This window comes from Balaenoptera acutorostrata, chromosome 7 (assembly GCF_949987535.1).
Source record: "Balaenoptera acutorostrata chromosome 7, mBalAcu1.1, whole genome shotgun sequence".
Taxonomy (NCBI): Eukaryota; Metazoa; Chordata; class Mammalia; order Artiodactyla; family Balaenopteridae; genus Balaenoptera; species Balaenoptera acutorostrata.
Genome location: NC_080070.1, coordinates 108,721,081 through 108,743,517, shown reverse-complemented (window position 1 = coordinate 108,743,517; position 22,437 = coordinate 108,721,081). Strand labels below are relative to the sequence as shown.

The 22,437-nt window shown below is 42.4% G+C and overlaps 1 protein-coding gene and 1 non-coding gene across 2 annotated transcripts; both read left to right on the top strand.

Moving 5' to 3' along the window:
• Nucleotides 1–443: 443 nt before the first annotated feature.
• On the top strand, nucleotides 444–2,982 carry PURB (purine rich element binding protein B). Its single transcript, XM_007187785.2, has one exon. The coding sequence runs from the start codon at nucleotides 613–615 to the stop codon at nucleotides 1,528–1,530; it is 918 nt and encodes a 305-aa protein (XP_007187847.2). The 5' UTR covers nucleotides 444–612; the 3' UTR covers nucleotides 1,531–2,982.
• Nucleotides 2,983–17,247: 14,265 nt separating this feature from the next.
• LOC114238574 (U6 spliceosomal RNA) lies at nucleotides 17,248–17,354 on the top strand. Its single transcript, XR_003623906.1, has one exon. It is a non-coding gene; the product is annotated as a U6 spliceosomal RNA (small nuclear RNA).
• Nucleotides 17,355–22,437: the final 5,083 nt, after the last annotated feature.

Here is a 22,437-nt window from a genome sequence, read left to right as displayed (position 1 = left end):
ACTATAACTCAGGTATTACGCTAAATATCACTCACGGCTTATCAGCCAGCAATCCTATAAGGTTAGTTTTGTTTTGAGTACAGATGACCCCCATATCCTCCCTCCTTTAATTCCTCTTTGCTTATAAATATAATAACTGTATCATTTCCCTAGAATAAACCGCACCTATTTAAAGCGTACATTTCAGTGAGTTTTGACATACTTGTGAAACCACCACCACAAACAGGACGCAAACCGTTCCCGTCGCTCATAAACTTCCCGAGCTCCTTCCCAGCTTAGCCCGCCCTGACCCCGGGCCCACGCGGGCCCGTGACGTCACTGCCCTGCGCCCCGCCGTCGCTGTGCGCGGCGCTTCCGGCAGCGAGGACGTGGGGGGCGGGGCGGGGTGGTGTCACGGAGGCGCGCGCCGGAAGCGGGCCCGGCGGAAGTCGCGGGGCGGGGCGCGGGGGCGATGGGGGTTGGCGGCGGTGGCCGGCGATGAGCACCGGGAGTGCGTGAGCAGGTCGGCGGGCGAGGCTGGGGGGCCCCGGAGAACGAGCCGCAGGGCGGAGGGCGGGGGCGCGAGCGCGGCGGGCGGCGGGCGGCGGCCTGGGCGCGGCGGCGGCCGAGAAGATGGCGGACGGCGACAGCGGCAGCGAGCGCGGCGGCGGTGGCGGGCCCGGCGGCTTCCAGCCCGCGTCCCGCGGCGGCGGCGAGCAGGAGACGCAGGAGCTGGCCTCGAAGCGGCTGGACATCCAGAACAAACGCTTCTACCTGGACGTGAAGCAGAACGCCAAGGGCCGCTTCCTCAAGATCGCCGAGGTGGGCGCAGGCGGCTCCAAGAGCCGCCTCACGCTGTCCATGGCGGTGGCCGCCGAGTTCCGCGACTACCTGGGCGACTTCATCGAACACTACGCGCAGCTGGGCCCCAGCAGCCCCGAGCAGGTGGCAGCGGCAGCGGGCGCCGAGGAGGGCGGTGGGCCGCGGCGCGCGCTCAAGAGCGAGTTTCTGGTGCGCGAGAACCGCAAGTACTACCTGGACCTCAAGGAGAACCAGCGTGGCCGCTTTCTGCGCATCCGCCAGACGGTCAACCGCGGCGGCGGCGGCCCGGGGCCCGGCGGCCTGCAGAGCGGCCAGACCATCGCGTTGCCCGCGCAGGGCCTCATCGAATTCCGCGACGCGCTGGCCAAGCTCATCGACGACTACGGCGGCGAGGACGACGAGCTGGCTGGGGGCCCGGGCGGCGGCGGCGGGGGCCCCGGGGGCGGCCTGTATGGGGAGCTCCCGGAAGGCACCTCCATCACGGTGGACTCTAAGCGTTTCTTCTTCGACGTGGGCTGCAACAAGTATGGAGTGTTCCTGCGCGTGAGCGAGGTGAAGCCGTCCTACCGCAACGCCATCACCGTCCCCTTCAAGGCCTGGGGCAAGTTCGGGGGCGCCTTTTGCCGGTATGCAGATGAGATGAAAGAGATCCAGGAGCGGCAGAGGGATAAGCTTTATGAGCGACGCGGCGGGGACGAGTCAGAGGGAGAGGAGGTGGATGAAGATTGAAACGCCTAGCTTCCCTTACGGGCCTCCCCACCCCACCGCTAGAGAGCCCCCCTTCCTGTTCATCCCAGTGAGCTAGTGGAGGGGGAGCAAGGGAGGCTCCAGAAGGAGAAAACAAAATTTAAAATAGTTAATTAAGAGAAATAACCATAAGAGAGAACAGTTAACGGACAATTAGAGAAAAGCAGTAAAGTTCCAAGGAATTGACAGCAACCTACAAAGAGAGGACAGCAGCGCCTCCTCACCTGAGCAAAAGTCTCAGCTTCTGTTGCTTCCCAGCTGGGGTTCCTAAATCCATCAGGATAATCCTGGGTGGGGTAGATCCTTGCACATTGGCCAAGGAACACCTCTTGAGTTACCCAGACCCACTGATGACAGCTGAATTTGTATTATACCTGGGTAACCTGGTCTTAAGATAGTGTCTGTCCCTTCACCTCATTGAAATCAGCGTTTTGGATCTAGATCTTCATGGAATTCTTGTGAAGAGAGAGGCATTTGCAGTTACCCAGTTCTGAGGGTACAAGTTTTATGAAAAGGAATGCAACTTTTAAGAAATCATAGACAGGCAAAATAAGAATTCAAGAAGCCACCAGGGAATACAGAAACAAATCGGATCCATTTTTTTTTAAATGGTTTTGCATGGAACCTGGAACAAGGCCCATGTCTTGTCTTTGCAGAATTATTTTCCGGGATGCAAATGGATTCAGATGTCAGTCCTTGAACTAGAATCCGTTATTATAATATTTTGGAAGTTGGCAAAATTTTTTCAAAGATAAAAGCAGTTTTTTTACATTGGGGGTTGCTGAGGTAGGCACATGAAGAAATCAGGCATAAAGCACAAGGAAAACTGTTTGAGTGGATTGGTTGCTGCTCACTAAAGTTCTTCCCCGATCTCCAAATATGGAGGTCATGTCTTAGATATGAATGAGAGCCAGATCCCCGTGGCTCCACCGTGTGAGCCAGTGAATTATGGCTAATTCGGCAGTTTCAGCCACTGGTTGGCTGGATTTTAAACCGTAAAACTTGAAGATATCTACAAAAGGAACAGTGGCTACAAGCCTGAGCTTTAATGGAATATAAGTCCTCACAGCAAAGTTCGAAATAACCAAAACTGAAGTCTTCATCTACCTTCAGTTTAATCTGTGGATTTGTTTAAATACTAAAGATCCTCAGGTCCAGAATTCCAGCAACATTTATTCTTTTAAAATAAATTTTTAAGAACTTGATCCATTGTATCAGTACCTCACAATCAAAGTTGGCAAACGATGGATGAGTGATTCAAGCACCGTGCCCTTTGGAAGCTGAAATCCATCTGAATGGAGCTGAAGTGAACGTGAATATGCTGACTATATCCTGGAAGCATTTTTATACCATCTTGAAATTTCAACAAACTGCCTTTTGCCAGTTTATCCAGCTGTCTTTCAAGAATAAAAGTTGGGGTTTTCAAGGATCGCCTCTTCTATATTTTAAATGGATTTTCAGTATGATCTTTACTAATCAAGTTAATCCCACCCCATCAAAAGGTATTCCTAGAAGTGTCAGAACCTAGGTAACTGAATTGAATGGGAGCTAATGTTCTTTGCAAAGTTTTCAGGTATATTTTGTGCAACACCTTCTCAACCAGGAGGCAAGTAACCCCACTTCCACAATCTTAGTATTTTTTTTTAACTGCATGCCTGCCCTTTATTTGAGCTGCCTTTTAATTTATTGCATACCCTTTTTATTATCTTATTTTGGTATTCAATCTATACAGTCTTTTTGTATTTATTGGGAAATGAGTAATATACAAAAAGGTCGTTTTCATGAATTAGTGGCTGAGAGGGAGGGAATAATTGTGTATATAAAATTAGGCTTTTTTAAAAATTAGATTTGATTCAGAATATCTGATCTTAGATTTTTAAAAAATAGTGGAAGAGCCACAAACATTGGTGCCCTTTTCAGACTATTTCTCTACTCTCATCATCCACAGTAGACTTTTTAAACAGATTTTTTTTAAAGCAATTTTTTTTTTTTAATTTTTCTCCGTTGCAAAGAATGTTTCCTAAATTGTATGGGAGCAATAGTATTTTTGATGTTTTAATGACATCCGTATACTTGTACTGTATTTTGTACTACAAGGCAGCTGTTTTCAATAATGTCCTGCTGTATTTACCTATGTGTTTTGAGTGTTTATTTCTTTGCTGCGGAGAACAAATCCCTAAATAGTTTTAGTAAAGGAGCTGAGAAGCTAGCGTTATTAGGTTTGCAGAAACTGTTTAAGTTTCAAACTCTGAGGCAGCAATGAAAATTAAGGTTGCAGCTCTTAGTTGATTGCTGTAACTTTTTCATTTTCAAAACATGTATAATTCCTGTAGAGACCAACTTGTTTTCCTGCTTCAGTGGTGATTCTGTTGCTCAGCTGCCGTGAGCCAGTTCAGTTTTGCAAAGGTGCAGTACCTCTCCTTTCTAAGGGGTTGGTTTATTCTTTTTTCTTTTCTTTTTGTTTGGCTGAATTGCAGTAACTAGCCTTGCCCTTTCTAGTCTGTAGAAATGACAGGGTCTTCACAATCCTTCACCAGTGGCTACTAAGCTATAATTAGCTGAACAGAAAGAATGTGGAAGTGGTCTGAGGCATATAGAGTATATGCCAAGAACACTACCATATATGGCATCAGCTTTGGTTACCAGAGAAATTTTCTTAGTCATTAGACCATATAACAGTAGTATATCATATGTAAATCTTTAGATATCAATTTGAGAATCCTCCAAAAAAAGGAGCAAAGAATGCATAAGCTATGTGTTGGAAAAAGTAATTTATATTAAAATTTTGACCTGCCTATGTAAGATTAAGTGGTAAACGTCATAGTGGTGGGTTTTTAAGTCTTAACCAATCTCAAAGGTTTGTTTCTCCTGCAGGGGGTGGTTCACGGTCTCTTCTCACTGCAGGAAGATTACAGGAGGATGTGGATTAATTGTAGCATTCACTGATCCTCATTCCAGTACTAGGGACAATAGAAATCTGCAAAGCATAGAGACTACACTTTTGGTGTGTGGTTTGTTAAACAAGGTGATAGTAACAGGCTAGCTTTCAGAAGTCATTCAAAATATTGCTTATTAAAGGAAATGATCTTTGTTAATTTCAGTCAGAAAATGGCATTGTACAGACTATGGGAAACCAATCTTTTTGGTTTTGTCTTTCAACCACTATTATGAACAGTGACTTAGGGCTGTTTTTCAGCTTTGGCAAACATCCCAGCTAATCACATGTTCAAAACAGTCATATTCCTGAGAAGTAGGGAACTAAAATTCCTTTTCAGATAATTGGTAGAATGTTTGTTTCTCAAACTACTGCAGTTACAGACATGAGAAATCAAACTTTAGGAACAGAATCAAAAGAGCAAAAATCTGTGTCAAGATACTCCTCTTCCCTTCTGGTTTCTATTGTCCCTACCTATCATTCAAGTAGAATGGCAGTTGTAGTCGGCAAAGAAGATTTTTCAGTGCACATGCTGCACAGTACAAACTGTAAATCTGTATGGTACCAAAAAATCAAAGTGAAAACCAAACCAAAAACCCGGACACCCTATGTTACTATGGGAGGCATGTAGGTGGTGTAAATGACTGTAGCTGTGGTGCACACATGGCTACTTGTCAAGTCACTTTCCATAATTATTTACTGCAAAATGATTGAGAGGCTTTGGTGCAGGCAGCCTATTAACCTACTACTTCCTTTGTTACCTCTCAATCACTTTGCAATAAATTGCAGGTCTTTTAAGAGGTTCAAGCTTCAGTTTTCTCAAAAAACAAAACAATTTTCCTGGCTTATCTGAAAATGCAGGGTTGTGGGCAAAAGAGGCTGGTTATAATAATGCCCTCATATTGAGTGGTCTGTAAATGGCTGCACACTTCAGGCACTATAGTTGCTGAGGATGCTTTGTTACATGTGACCTTGACTGGCTTTACAGGGGGTAGAATGTGCTCTACACAAGGTATTAAAAGGTAACTGTTCATTTGTGTCTACCTTGCTCTTGAGGTGGATGAAATTAAGAAGCTTGAGTGTGTAAGCCATGCACATAGGTATTCTTCACTGTAAATTTTGTTTTCATTTTTAACCCAATTATGGTACTTTGTCCAATGCACAACTGATCTCTCAGTAGATATTCATTTGAAACTAGTGTGGCCTTGATCGGTGAGAAGGGGAAGGAAAGAAGTGACTTTTTGCTTATGTAAAATGACTCGTTTGCCGAGAGTCATTCTGCAGCACTCTTAGTGTCTAATGCGTTTGTGATCAGTCTCCTTGTTGATTGGGGAAGTTAATGTTTTTGACCCTGGAGTTATTAATTCAATTGAGTTGTCTTCTGTTTTTAGGAAGTATCAGAATTGCTGTGATAAATAACAAAGTTGACTGCTTTGATGTCCAATCTCAGGTTTTAGAGTATATATAGTGGTGTAAAATTCCACTGTTAACTCTTAAGACAATTTTAATTTCGTACACCCTAAACGTCACCTGCATAAGACCTGTTCAGAGAGCAGAGCCTCCCATCTTTTTGCTCCTTTTCCACTTTGTACTTCACTTGAGAAAGTGTCGCGTGATTTTACATTGTATATTTCCATTTTAACCCTGACATATTTCTCAAAGATAAAGCACTTTTTGATCATGAAATACATGGAATCTTTGTGTGATATGGATCATGGTTTCTCAGGCTCCCCTAGGTAATTTGCTTATGAATATCATTCTAACTGTGTCAGAAGAGTGGAAATCTTTGCTAATGTTATAAAGTTTGTATTATTGATCTAGAATGCATTTTGCTAGCTTCCAATGGATGGGAGAGTAAATAATGCTGCATTCACAATATAATAAGTTACTTTCCCTTGAGCCTTAAGGTAACTTTTTTTTCTGTCAATAACAGCACTGAAGTTATAGTAAATGAATGAGATTACCAGTTTTCAGGGTTGGTTTTAGAGTACTGTAAATCAATTAGCTGTCTTCCTAAACAGTTACTATTCCCATTGAATAAACTGGATAATGGGTTGTGGGGGGGGGGCGGGGGGGTGGGGATTGTTTGTAGAAAAGAAAAAAAGAAAAAAAAAAAAGAACCACATTTACCTAAAGAAAAATATAGACACAAAAGAAAGAAGTAATGACAATGCCTCATTTGAAATTCCAGACATAAGGTGGAAATGGCAAATTATAACCTCATTTCCCTGTTTTTAATCTAGAAAAGCAAAGTCATTAATTTTCAAGTGTTAGCCCCCAGAAGTTTCAAGAGATAGACTGAATGATACTGATGTTGAGTTAAAGCAACTTTAACTAAATAGCAGACAGATATTGATGTATCAAGAGAATTCTTCTTGATACATCAATATCTGTCTGCTATTTAGTTAAAGTTGCTGTTCCCAGCCCTCAGTCTTAAAACTTAGTTTCATTACTGATGAATTTAACAGACTCTTATTTCAGTAAATGTGGTCCAATTGTCAGTATGAAAATTAAATTTGGAAAATACTACTGCATCATGAAGACTTATTACTCTAGTAATTTCCAGTTGATATCTGTACCCCTGATCTAAGTAAGACCTTTATAAATGTATTTTATATTTCCTAATGAAATAGAGAATATGCCATCAATGTAATCACCTTTATTTGCAATCTTTTACTTTTCATTTGAAAATCTAACTCACGCCTCTCGAATTAGACATTCCAGTGGGGATAGGTAAAGCCATGTTAAAACAATAGCAAATGCCAAATTGGTAGTGTCACTGCTCAATAGACTTCTAATAACAAGAGAGCAGAGCTTTATTTGATGCAAAAATGTTATTTTTTTCCATAGGTGATTCTAACAAATGATTTGATGAAAGAGTATGACTGTACTTTTGATTAACGTGGGATTTTGCGTCTAGGAACATATTTCATTTTCCCTATGTTACATGTAAAATATCCATTGACATGGATAAGAGAGGGCTTATCATACCTTTAGTATGATGAAATGTGGGCCCAGAGTATTGAAGAGAAAGCAATAGACCTATTCAAGTTCATTGTCCACTAGCATATTGCAAAAGAAGGAGTTTGTCTTTTTTTTTCTTCCCTATTTCGAAGACATCAATGGGTAAACCTTTCAAGAAAATTGATTTAGATCATCTCTTATTTCTTAAAGGCAAACTCTTATCCACAGTCTTGCCCTGTGTTTCAAGATCAGGCTGGCTCAAAGAATCTTTACACGTACTTGGAAATAGAGTGGCAAGTAGTAGATTTCTTCCCTTTTTAAATTCCTTTTTCAGGGACATATAACTGCAGGGAGAGTCCCAAGAAACTTGAAAAACAGGTACGTTTGTATCGTAGGAATTTGAGAGTTTCATTTTAAACTGTTCAGATATGAGGCGTTAAACCCTTTTCTCCCAGCCCACGTGTCACGTCAAAAGCTCTCTGGATTCCTAGAAGCTAATAGATTGGGAAAAGTCCAGAAAATGATATTAAATCAGTACAGGGCACACTTAAAAAGAGTTTTGCATGTTATGGTAGCAGGCAAGTAAATTTGAGTATTTTTCCGATGATTATCAATATTTGAATAATAACTAAAGTTACCAGTGTATTTGGACTTCTTTTTTCTAAAGTTCTAGAATGATTAGTAGGAATTTATTCTTCCTTTTGCACCTTCATGCAGATGTTTTTCCAAGACCATTTTTAGAAGTCTGTCCATCTTGATATATATTTCCAGATGACTCGCTTTCTATAGTAACCTTCATTGCCAGTCATATCTACCAGGGGCTTCCTTAGACTGGATTCTTCTTCACTCCAAAGTTGGGACTGATGTCCTGCCAGTAGAGAAGTAATTTGAATGAATTAAAACCAAATCCTGATAGCAGGAGACAGAGCTTCCTGATCTAGATGTACAACTAGAGTTTAGGTTAGAAGTTACTTTAAAGGGGGTTTTGGGGGATGTCTTCAGTCTCTGTAAATATCCACATGCTTGTGCATTGTAAACCAAGTGTGTACTCCTATGTATGAATTTGTAGAACTGATTTCTGCTTCAAGAGAAGCTGCACCTTTAATTTTATAAGGTCCCCTACACCTGTTACCCTATAAATATTTGTAAATAGAACACTAAAATTTGTAGTGATAGGATCAATTTGGGAATATCTGCTGAGAGACCAAAAAGTTCATTTTTTTAAGTACCTTGGTTAAAGAGTAAAGATTATTCCTCTTATTTTTTAAAAGAAGAATGCACTTTAACAAACACAGAGCTGCATGGTCAATTCAAACAAATCCGTGAAATGCAGTACCCATTCAGTAATCATACTTCCTGGAAACCGTTCAAAGAGTGTAGATGGGCTGTTGATCTCACTGCCTGGAGGTTGAAGCTCAGATTCCGGTCAATTTAAGAGATGAGCAGGGCTGCTTCAAAAGAGCAATGTGAATACAGCCAGAAGCTTCAGTCAGGTCTGTAAAATGGCGGGTCCCGTATTTACCACTAACTAGCAAAACTGACAGAAAAACTCAGAAAAAAGAATCCTTACTGCTGGTGTGCACTCCTTACAATAGCAGACTTTTGCAGATGGAGTTTTACAGTCTATATTTAAAAAAATTGTATGTTTGTAACAAATAAAGTATGCGAAAAAGTGAATGATAATCTTGTGCTGGTGTCTCTAATTTAAGGGATTACGTGGTGACCAGGAGGGAAATACCACACACCATCTGCTGGGGTTCGTAAATGGGTCTGGAATTGGGTGAGTTCCCACTTGAAATGACTTAAAAGCTGTTGCACATTTCATCTGAAATACAGCCAGTTCTAGACCCTCTGGGTTCCCATAACCCTTTTCTAGTTAGTAAGCAATCTATGGAGTAAATCAAAGTTGCACATAGTTTCATGCTTTGGTTCATATTCCAGACGGGCCACTTGTTGCTTCCCTTAATTTCTTCCTATTCTACCTGCTTTTAGTCCCTATCACTTCCAATGGCTGTAAAGAAACTGCTACCCCACGTGTTCACTCATCATTTATCATAACTGACTGCTTAGAGAGTAGATTAGGCCAGTCTCCTATACCCCAAACTAAAGGAAAAATAAAAATTTTATGTCCATACATCCTGGCTGTAGTTCCAAATTTTTTGGTCTCACGAACCCCTTTACGTCCTTAAAATTTACTGAAGACCTTCAAGGAGCTTTTATCTTTCAGGGCTTTATCAATTGATACCATATTAGAAACTGAATTGTTTTCAAGACAAAAATAACATAAGTACATGTTCCATCTGCTGTAGAGCAATGACCTCACATCATTTAGCCTCTGGAAAACTTAAAAACTTGTGAGAGAATGAAAGTGAACAAGGCAGCTAACAATGCTGTTAGGAAAGTAGATTAGACTTCTGGACTCCCTAAAAGTCTTGGGCCTCTGGAGCTTTCTGGATCACCCTTTGAGAACCACTGAACTAGACTGGTATGTAAATCATGCTTTTCTGAAGATAAGGGGTGGAGTTGGAAAAGACCTAAGATAGCTTAATCCTTTAGTTCTCCCTATGATCTCTTTGTATTAGAGGCTCTTACTATAAATTACTCCTATCACCACCCCAGCCCACACACATACGTAATTTTCCTGTGACTGTCCACTTCTTTGACCTGGCAGTGCTCAATGCTGGCTGCAGAACCACTTGGAGAGCCTTGAATATTCATGCCCAGGCACCATCCAGACCAACTGGATCAGAATTTGGGGGACATAAACCCAGTGTTTTGTGTGTTCTGTTCTACCTTTTTTAATTCCTGAGCTCCCCCAAGGGAGTCTAGTCAGGGATGAGACCCAGTGGCCTGTGGTATGAAGAGAAAGGGATGAAGGGCTGGGAATCTCTGCTAGAGGGAAAAAAAGAAACTCAGGATGGCAGAGCATTCCCTGAACGTATGGCTTTCACCTTGTGACTCCTGTTGCCCACGTTACCCGCACTACCACTTAAACCCCCCAATAACTAATCATGGGAAAAGTTTGCAAATGGAATCATGGAGCATTGTATTGGTAGACCCCTCACTGGGGAAATCGGGCTTTTACTAGCACAGAGAACCCTTCAGTGTGCACTGGAGTCGCCTGGAGAGCTGATTACTGAGCCACCTGACACCCCCCCACCCACGCACGCCGCCAGGTTTCTGAGCGCGCAGGTCTGGGTGGAACCTGAGAAGCTACATTTCCAACAAGTTCCCAGGTGATGCTGATGCTGCTAGTTGAGGATCAGTCTTCGAGACTCGCTGCAGAAATCACAAAAGTTCTGGTAAAAATTACCTCACTTGCCACCAACTGACAGAGGTCAGGAAGCCTTTACCCTGATGCATTAGTTCTGCCATAGCCCCGCTGAATTTTTTAGCTTGGTATGAAGTTGTCACCTAACAAATTTAAGGACTAGATGTAGACAGGCTATAACCTGAAGAGTTCTGTTGGAGCCAGCGCCTCAAGGAATAGGGGTTTTACTTCATAGTTTCGGTATTTTGGATGTTGTAAGCTAGGTTCTATCCCTAAATCTGTCATAAACTAATAGCGTGACTGAGCTAGTATCTTTAACACTTAAAAATCCTAAGGTCCTGCAACAGTGTCTAGTTTCCCCAGAGAAGGCAAGCCTTTGGTTCTCAAGAAAGTGAGAGCCACCTGGTGGTCAGTGATGAAATATTTTTAAATAACCTTTGTGAGGTCATACCATTTGTAAATTCATTCATTCAGTTCATTATTAGGTAGCTACTATATGCCATGTATTATACTAGGTGTAGAAAATATGGTCCACGGTCCGAGTGGAACTTACAGTTTAGTCCGGAGAAAGAATAGAAAGCTTTTAGAAGGAACTAGAAGGAACCAAGTCACATTGGGCTGAGGTATATTTAGGGTTCAAAAGTCCTGGTTTACGTGACCCTGGGTCTCCAGGAGGCTAGGATGGGTTGCAGCTCAAATTTACTAGACATATCTCCCTCCTCAGTAAAACACCTCTGTGCAATCTCAAATCCTGAGAAGCCGGGCTTCCCTGGTGGCGCAGTGGTTGAGAGTCTGCCTGCCAGTGCAGGGGACACGGGTTCGAGCCCTGGTCTGGGAGGATCCCACATGCCGCGAAGCAACTGGGCCCGTGAGCCACAATTACTGAGCCTGCGCGTCTGGAGCCTGTGCTCCGCAGCAAGAGAGGCCGCGATAATGAGAGGCCCGCGCACCGCGATGAAGAGTGGCCCCCACTTGCCGCAACTGGAGAGGGCCCTCGCACAGAAACGAAGACCCAACACAGCCATAAATTAATTAATTAATTAATTAATTTAAAAAAAAAGTTAAAAAAAAAAATCCTGAGAAGCCGCTTCCCCAGACCCCAGGGAGGCAGTGGGCCCAGCGTAGGTGGACAGAGGAAGGAAGGAGAAGGAGAATCAGCTCAGAGCCCTGGTCCGTGTTCTCATCATACAGTTAGGACCTGGGAGGGGCGAGGTTCCAACGCCGGGGCATGGGCTCCAAGCTCACACGGAGAGTGAGCACTAGCAATGGGCTTCAACCAGGTCCAGCAGGTGCTCCTCCTTGCTCGTGCTTCCATCAAGAAGAGATGAAGAGGGACTTCCCTGCTGGCGCAGTGGTTAAGAATCCACCTGCCAATGCAGGGGACATGGGTTCGAGCCCTGGTCCAGGAAGATCCCACATGCCGCGGAGCAACTAAGCCCGTGCGCCACAACTACTGAAGCCCGCACACCTAGAGCCTGTGCTCCACAACAAGAGAAGCCACGGCAATGAGAAGCCCGTGCACTGCAACGAAGAGTAGCCCCCGCTCGCCTCAACTCGAGAAATCACACGCATAGTAGCAAAGACCCAACGCAAAAATAAATAATTTTTTTAAAAAATTGTCTAAAAAAAAAAGAGAAGAATTGATGAAGAGGGACTTCCCTGGTGGTCAAGAGGGTAAGACTCCACACTCCCAACGCAGGGCAGCCGGCTTCGATCCCTGGTCGGCGAGCTAGATTCCCGCATGCCACAACTAAGGAGTCCACATGGCACAACGAAGAGCCCGCGTGCCGCAACTAAGACCCGGCACAGCCAAAATAAATAAATAAATAAATAAATAAATTTTTTTAAAGTGAGAAGTTCCTAATGAGATCTGAGTAAACCAGTCTCCCTCACTAGTAACCAGGCCTCAATCCAGGCAGTTGAGAAATAAAGAATTAGATTTGGGCTTCCCTGGTGGCACAGTGGTTGAGAATCTGCCTGCCAATGCAGGGGACACGGGTTCGAGCCCTGGTCTGGGAAGATCCCACATGCCGCGGAGCAACTAGGCCCGTGAGCCACAACTACTGAGCCTGCGCGTCTGGAGCCTGTGCTCCACAACAAGAGAGGCCGCGATAGTGAGAGGCCCGTGCACCGCGATGAAGAGTGGCCCCCGCTTGCCACAACTAGAGAAAGCCCTCGCACAGAAACGAAGACCCAACACAGCCATAAATAAATAAATAAATAAATAATTTAAAAAATAATGACTCCCTTCTTTAAAAAAAAAAAAAAAAGAATTAGATTTGCAACATCATTCCTGGCCTGGGCCTTTACTCCTTAAAGAGACAGCACCATTGAAACCATAAACGAAGGTATTCCCCACTCAAGAGGTAATTTCTCTTCCGTAGTACTCTGGTAGACCTCTCAGTGGGCCCAATAAAGGGCTCCAAACTAGTCAGTGGCAAGAGTGAACACACATCTAAATTGGTTCTCTCATCTGCTATACCACACTGCCACAGAAAGGAGAACACTCCTATGCTAGGAGCCTAAGATGACACATGATGAACCCACAACTATTCCACAAAGCTCTGCAGAACCTCATGTGATTTCTGCCCGAAGGCAGTCAGATGTAGAAACTGTGGGTCACACTCATTGTTTTCAGGATATGTATCTGAGAACAAAATTTAAAATAGTTCCCCAAGTTGAAAAAAAAAAAGATAAAAGAAAAACATGCCAATTTGATTCATTTGTATCAACGATCGAAAAATAAAATGCTAGTCTTCCATCAGGGCAAACAGCTTAGGATCCCCAACTCAATCATAAGTACCAACAGCACACCCTCTATCTGTTAAAATCATGTCCTCGCCAGAACACAGATGGTTACACAAGTCACACTGCCGGAGTGGACTGGAAGCAGATAGGTACACAATACGAAATCAGTGGCATAAAGCAATGCGGACCTGAAAATAGCTCCTTTTATGTCATTTTGTATTTTCCCTATCCTAGGTGTCAAACCAAGAAATATCCAAGTCAGTAAGAATGAGCAGTGGTCCATTTATTCAACTATAGATCAGGATTCCCATGGGTAGTTTATAGAACAGAGGTTGGGGAGGATGGACCAAAGCTCTCGAGCCCATCGGTACAGGACTGGCCAAGACACAACCATCACACAGGCTTCCCCATCTTCTCAACTTCGGGACTCTTCCAGGAAGTTCTCCCTAGATATCCCACCCTCAAAACTGCCCTGTCCTTGGCCTCATTTATTCACTACCCCTCATAATTGACGGGCATTGTTTTTGGCAGTTATAATCTCCAAACTTTCTTTCATCATAAAAATTAATGCAGGGACTTCCCTCGTGGTCCAGTGGTTAAGACTCTGTGCTCCCAATGCAGGGGGCCTGGGTTCAGTCCCTGGTCAGGGAACTAGATCCCACATGCCGCAACTAAAAAAAAGATCCCATGTGCCACAACTAAGACCCAGCACAGTCAAATAAATAAATATATTTTTTAAAATTAATGCATACTTATTTTAACAAATGTGAACAGAAGGGAATCACTGTAAAGAAACAAAAATGAATGTGCTCTCTTTCTCCAAACCCACTTCTTAAAGGTAACTACTGTTAATTTAGCATACATCCTTTTGAAATTTTTCGATAGTTTAAAAAAATCTCAACAGTATTAAACGGCCAATCACATTTATGTATGTATTGATATATATTGAAAAAAATGTTGTATTAACTAAATAGGTTTAATAAGGAGTTCATGTTAGGTACATTGATGGCTGTTTCCTGTGGTATTTTCTTTTTTTTTTTTTTTTTTTAACTGTTTTTTGTTTTTTGTTTTTTTTTTTTAATTTTATTTATTTATTTATTTATGGGTGTGTTGGGTCTTCGTTTCTGTGCGAGGGCTTTCTCTAGTTGCAGCAAGTGGGGGCCACTCTTCATCGCGGTGCGCAGGCCTCTCACTATCGCGGCCTCTCCTTTTGCGGAGCACAGGCTCCAGACGCGCAGGCTCAGTAGTTGTGGCGCATGGGCCCAGCTGCTCCGCGGCATGTGGGATCCTCCCAGACCAGGGCTCGAACCCGTGTCCCCTGCATTGGCAGGCAGACTCTCAACCACTGCACCACCAGGGAAGCCCCCCTGTGGTATTTTCTAATGTACATATTTTTAAGCTGTGCCACAAAGCCAACAACTCTTAGGCAGAAATTAAATTGAAAAGCAATTTAATTTTCATTATTTTAGGTTCCATTCAATCTGGCACAGGCAAACATACCTTCTCTGGTGGTAAAACAAAGAACTCTCCAGCCTCCAGATTTAGAGAAAATGTCTGTATTCCGTGAGTTCTGATAAATGGAGCATTTGCTGGTTGCATTTCATAGATCTGTTCTACTTTGTGTGTATTTCTCTTTCAGGTAAACAACTTGCATATAAAATTAATAAATCAATAAATGAAGTGATTGCTGAGAATTCATTCAGCTGGGTACAGGGACCCAGTTACCCTTAGCTTTTGTGTTAAGAAATTATTGTTATGAATAAGAAACTTTATTAGGTTTAATTTGTTATATGACCTACAGTGAGGTATTTTTGTCTGTACATTAAAAAAAATTATACCTACATCTAGCTGCTTCTGATCTTGAAGATTTTGCTCAGAATTCAGAAACCACCCTTATGAATATATAGTGTCCTCTATAATGCATAGTTCAGAAGAGAAAGGCAGATTCCCCACCCTAGTATAAATAATGTAAAAAGAGAAAGCATGTTAGGTTCTGAGGAAGAATAGCAGAAAACAGTCTTCTGACAGAAGGAGATCTGTTGTCAGCAATGTGGAATGTTCTAGTCCAGCAGCTGCTGATTTTCCAGCAGTGAAAACCCAGCTGGTGACATCACTCAGGAAAGTGACTCATCAGCGCAGTGGGATTTCATTTGTCTACTCCTCATCCCACACCATACCTTTTCTAGTGGGGACTGCAAGTTCTCTTTCGGATACAACTGCTCAACTCTCCCCAACTTTTGTCAGCTCAAGGTTTTCTCTTTTGTGGACAAGAAACAAGTTTGTGGGGAATTTGGGGGGCTTTTGTTTTGGAGTTTCTACACTGCACCTACCATTTAGCCTTCAAAGGTCACACTTTGATGGGGCTAGCTCTTCTATTTTCCCTAAAAGCTGCTTTCATCTGCCCTCTAAGGACCAGACCTGACGTTGCTAGGGTGTGTTCCAGAGTAGAGCAGGAGGCAGTGGTCATTCTTTCTTTAAGCCCAACAGGGGGCCTTTCCACGTGCCCATCAAGCCCACAAACTTGGTCTTCCCAGGATTCAGTGACCAGGCATTGTGATGTTTTCACTGTACTAACTTTGAAACAAGGAGCACATAGGTTACTATGCTCAGGAGAAGGTACTCTACCATTGTTAAAATTCAATAAATATTAATAGATGACTGACACACAGAATGTTCCAATTACAACTCTCCAGACTGATCCAGGTTCCCAGAAGAAGAGCTAAACTCTCCATAACTGGCAGTTTTTCAGTGCCCTGTGCTAGAACTATTTATTTTGTGGCATTATAGACTTACTTACAGGCAAAGAGTGGCAACAGTTAAGAAAATATGACTATTCTGCCATGGCAGTTTCTGGATCCTTTATTTGGGTCCCGGGGATTCTGAATACATCAAGGTAAAAGCAAATCACGCGTGTATAAGAAATAGATACAGACAATTCATAGAAAAAAAAGTTATACAAATGGTCCATAGTAATATGTTCAATCTCATTCATAAAAGAAATGAAAATTTAAGCTATACTGAGATACCATTTCCCACCTACCAAATGAGGAAAAAAAAAAAACAACCCAACAGTCTGACAACAAACTCCATTGGCAACCATTGGCAATTCTGTGGGTAAACAGGCACATTCATATATTGCTGTGGGACCACAAAATCCCCTGTGAAAACATTTGGCAATACCTAGCAACATTATCTAAGAAGTTACCCTTTGATCCAGCAATTCCATTGCTAGGAACCTACCCAAAAGATAGCTATAGGTTTTATAGAAATAAATAAAAAATAGAATTTATATTTCTTACTCATTTTTTTTTTAATTTATTTATTTATTTTTGGCTATGTTGGGTCTTCGTTTCTGTGCGAGGGCTTTCTCTAGTTGCGGCGAGCGGGGGCCACTCTTCATCGCGGTGCGCGGGCCTCTCACTATGGCGGCCTCTCTTGTTGCCGAGCACAGGCTCCAGACGCACAGGCTCAGTAGTTGTGGCTCACGGGCCCAGTTGCTCCGCGGCATGTGGGATCTTCCCAGACCAGGGCTCAAACCCGTGTCCCCTGCATTGGCAGGCAGATTCTCAACCACTGCGCCACCAGGGAAGCCCTCTTACTCATTTTTGACCAAATGTCTGTGTTAAACTATTACATACTATAATCCTAACCTTTTCTTTTACAGCAAGCTGAGAAACTTTTTACTTGGAATAACAAGAGAATTTCTTATACTTTTGTCTTTTCACTGACTACAAGTCAAATTTGAGGAGCCTCAGAATATTGTTTAAAAAGAAACTATAGGATGCTCGCTTCAGCAGCACATATACTAAAACTGGAACAATACAGAGAAGATTAGCATGGCCCCTGCGCAAGGATGATACGCAAATATGTGAAGCGTTCCATATTTTTTGAATGGGTAAAGAAGATGTGGCACATATATACAATGGAATATTACTGAGCCATAAAAAGAAACGAAATTGAGTTATTTGTAGTGAGGTGGATGGACCTAGAGACTGTCATACAGAGTGAAGTAAGTCAGAAAGAGAAAAATAAATACCGTATGCTAACACATATATATGGTATCTAAAAAAAAAAAAAAAGGTTCTGAAGAACCTAGGGGCAGGACAGGAATAAAGACGCAGACGTAGAGAATGAACTTGAGGACACGGGGAGGGGGAAGGGTAAGCTGGGACAAAGTGAGAGAGTGGCATAGACTTATATATACTACCAAATGTAAAATAGATAGCTAGTGGGAAGCAGCTGCATAGCACAGGGAGATCAGCTCAGTGCTTTGTGCCCACCTAGAGGGCTGGGATAGGGAGGGTGGGAGGGAGATGCAAGAGGGAGAAGATATGGGGATATATGTATATGTATAGCTGATTCACTTTGTTATAAAGCAGAAACTAACACACCACTGTAAAGCAATTATACTCCAATAAAGATGTTAAAAAAAAAAAAGAAACTATAGGGACTTCCCTGGTGGTCCAGTGGTTAAGAATCCACCTTCCAATGCAGGGGAAACAGGTTCCATCCCTGGTTGGGGAACTAAGATCTCACATGCTGCGGGGCAACTAAACCCGAGCGCACCGCAACTACTGAGCCTGCATGCTGCAGCGAAGATCCTGTGTGCCGCAACTAAGACCTGATGCAGCCAAATAAATAAATAAACATTTTAAAAAATAGAAAGAAACTATAGACAGGTGGGTTTTTTTTTAATAAACAGATGGTATTCTATACACTATTTTATCTCTTGCTTTTCTCTTTAACTTTTTTTTTTAATTTAATTTTGGCTGTGTTGGGTCTTTGTTGCTGTGCGCAGGCTTTCTCTAGTTGCGGCGAGCAGGGGCTACTCTTCCTTGCGGTGCGTGGGCTTCTCACTGAGGTGGCTTCTCTTGTTGCGGAGCATGGGCTCTAGGCGCGCAGGCTTCAGTGGTTGTGGCATGTGGGCTCAGTAGTTGTAGCTTGCGGGCTCTAGAGCTCAGGCTCAGTAGTTGTGGCGCACAGGCTTCGTTGCTCTGTGGCATGTGGGATCTTCCTGGGCCAGGGATCGAACCCATGTCCCCTGCATTGGCAGGCGGATTCTTAACCACTGCGCCACCAGAGAAGCCCTCTCTTTAACTTTTAAAATAGATGTTTACATATTTCAAAATCAAAGGAATATGAAAAGGAAATTGAGAAGTCTTGTTCTTAACTGTCTCCATCCATCCCCAACCTTCCCACAGGTAGTGTTTGTTCTAGACAGTCCCATTTTTGTCTGTTGTCTCAGTGTCCCATTTGTCTAAGATTTAGCATTTGCCCAAGACTTTGATTTATTAAAAGGTAATATTTCTACTTTTATGAAAATAAGCAGAGATGAGTTTTAAAATCGAGAAATGTGAGTCCTCCAACTTCATTCTTTTTCAAGATTATTTTGGCTATTCTTGCTCTCTTATATTCCCATATGAATTTTAGGATGGTTTTGTCAATGAGTACAAAGAAGCAAGCTGAGATTCTGGTTAGACCTTTAATTTTTTTCACCAATGTTTTGTAGTTTTCAAAGTATGTCTTGTGCTTCTTTTGTGAAATTTATCCCCAAGTACTTTATTCTTTTAGATACTATCATAAATGGAAGCGCTTTTCAGTTTATTCATTGCTAATATATGGAATACAATTGACTTTTTTAAAGATTTATTTTATTATTTATTTTTTATTTTATTTTGGCACGTTGGGTCTTAGTTGTGGCACGCGGGATCTTCGTTGAGGAATGCGGGATCTTTCATTGTGGCGTGTGGGTTTCTCTCTAGTTGTGGTGTGTAGGCTCCAGGGCGCGTGGGCTCTGTAGTCCGTGGCACACAGGCTCTCTAGTTGAGGCGTGAGAGCTCAGCAGTTGTGGCGCACGGTCTTAGTTGCCCCATGGCATGTGGGATCTTAGTTCCCTGACCAGGGACCAAATCCGCGTCCCTTGCATTGTAAGGTGGATTCTTCACCACTGGACCACCAGGGAAGTCCCACAATTGACTTTTTTTTTTTTAAGCTTCTTTTTTTTTTAATTTTTATTTATTTTTGGCTCTTTTGGGTCTTCCTTGCTGCATGTGGGCTTTCTCCAGTTGCGTCAAGTGGGGGCTACTCTTCGTTGCGGTGTGCGGGCTTCTCATTGCAGTGGCTTCTCTTGTTGTGGAGCACAGGCTCTAGGTGCATGGGCTTCAGTAGTTGTGGCACACAGGCTCAGCTGTTGTGGCTCACGGGCTCTAGAGCACAGGCTCAGCAGTTGTGGCGCACAGGCTTAGTTGCTCCGAGGAATGTGGGATCTTCCTGGACCAGGGATCGAACCCGTGCCCCCTGCAATGGCAGGTGGATTCTTTTTTTTTTTTAATTTTTGAATTTTATTTATTATTTATACAGCAGGTTATTAGTTATCTATTTTATACATATTAGTGTATATATGTCAATCCCAACCTCCCAATTCATCCACCACCACCACCCCACACACCAGGCAGGCGGATTCTTAACTGCTGTGCCACCAGGGAAGTCCCACACAATTGATTTTGTATATTGTTCTCATATCCTGCAATCCTGCTGCACTTGTTTCTTAGTTTCAATAGCTTTTTTAAAAAATTTTTTTAAGATTTTTTAAAAATAAATTTATTTATTTATCTTTGGCTGCATTGGGTCTTCGCTGCTGCACGCGGGCTTTCTCCAGTTGCGGCGAGCGGGGGCTACTCTTCGTTGTGGTGTGCGGGCTTCTCATCGTGGTGGCTTCTCTTGTTGTGGAGCACGGGCTTCAGTAGTTGTGGTGCACAGGCTTCAGTAGTTGTGGCACGCGGGCTCAGTAGTTGTGGTCACGGCCTTAGTTGCTCCACAGCATGTGGTAACTTCCTGGACCGGAGCTCGAACCCGTGTCCCTTGCTTTGGCAGGTGCATTCTTAACCACTGCGCCACCAGGGAAGTCCCAAGATTTTTTTTTTGATGTGGACCATTTTTAAAGTCTTATTGAATTTGTTACAATATTGCTTCTGTTTTATGTTTTGGTCTTTTGGCTGCAAGGCATGTGGGACCCTAGCTCCCCAACCAGGGATTGAACCCACACCCCCTGCATTGGAAGGCGACGTCTTAACCACTGGACCACCAGGGAAGTCCCTCAATAGCTTTTTAGTGGATTCCTTAAGATTTTCCATATATACAAGATCATGTCATCTGTGAAGAGATAACTCTTTTTCCTTTCCAATCTGGATGCCTTTTATTTCTTTTTCTTGCCTAATTGCCCTTACTAGAAGCTCCAGTACAATGTTAAATAAAAGTGGCAAGAGTAGACATCCTCATGTTGTTCTGGATCTCAGGAGTGAGTATTCTTTTACTGTTAAGTATATTAGCTGTGGGTTTTTCAGATGACATATATCAGGTTAAAGAAGTTCCCTTCTAATCCTAGCTGTCGAATGTTTCTTTGATGAAGAGTGTTGCATTTTGTTATATGCTTTTCCTGCCTCCATTGAGATGATCATGTAGTCTTTGTCCATTATTCTATTAATATGGCATATTGATTGGATTAAAAGGATATTGGCCAGTGGGGTTTTTTTGTTGTTGTATCTTTGTCTCATTTTGGTATGAGTAACACTGGCATTATATAATGAATGGGGAAATGTACCCTTCTATTTTTTGGAAGAGTTTGTGATGGATTGGTATTAATTCTTTTTTAAACATTTGATAGAATTCAACAGTGAAGACTGGGCTTTTCTTTGTAGGAAGATTTTAAGTCACTAATTCAATTTCTTTACTTGTCATAGGTCTATCAGATTTTCTATTTTTTTCTTGAGTCAGTTTCGGTAGTTTATTATATCTTTCTAGGAATTTGCCCATTTCATCTAGGTTATTTAATTTGCTGGCACACAATTGTTCAAAAGTGTTCCCTGATAGTCCTTTTTATTTCTGTAAGGTCAGTAGTGATTTCCCCTTTAACTTCTTAGTAATTTGAATCTTCTTTTTTTCTTGTTCAGTCTAAAGATTTGTCAATTTTGTTGAACTTTACAAAGAACGAACTTTTGATTTCATTAATTTTTTTCCTATTGTTTTTCTTCTCTATTTCATTTATTTGTCTCTCTAATCTTTTTTTCTTCATTCTGCTTGCTTTTTGTTTGCTCTTCTTTTTTGTCTTATTGTTTAGGTAAGCAATGCATGCACATTGCACAAATTCAAGATGACCCAAGCTTTTTGTAAGGAAACTATTTTCCTGTAAAAATATTTGCTGCCCCTTTCCTTTACTTTGGATTTGCTTCAACATAATCCAGTGGGGGGAGGGGCAGATGTAAATATGAATGTAAAATAAAACAAAAGTGGCCATGAGTTGATGATCATTACAGTTGTGTGAAGGGAACATCAGGTTCATTTTACTATTTTCTTTACTTTGTATATGTTTAAAACTTTCCATAATAAAAAACTGGAAATATATATATCATAGGCTTATCAGTCAAGGTCCATTCAGGCTGCAGAAAACACACGTTATTTGAACAGAGAGAACTAACAAAGTATTGGTAACTGGATATAAAGTTAACTGTTAAAGGGTAAAAAGAGAACTCTAAGGTGTCATAGAGGTTAACAAATAGCAGTTACCTTGAAGAAACAAAGGGAAAACCTTAGAAACCTAGAGGAAGGGCCCTGTGAAGCTAGAAGAACTCAAACCTCTGAGGAAGGAGCTGCCTGGTTGCTGGTGAAGGGGGAGGGAGCAATGAGGCTGGTTTCACAAATGTTGGAAAAGCTGATTTAGCTGCTCCTACCAAAGGAACTGCTGCTGCCAGAGTAAAGAAGCATTGGCTGGGTGATGGTGCTCGGAGGAACAGAAAGCACACAGAAAGGAAAAAGTCCCTTCTCCCTCCTCCACTCTTGGAGTTTCCCTCTAGTGCTCCCTACTGGCAAAGCCTAGCAGGGAAGCAGAAGGCAAAGCAGAAATGTTTGCAGAGTCCCAGCCTCAGGATCACAAAACTGAATGTAGGTAGGTGGATACTGCATCCTGATTGACCTC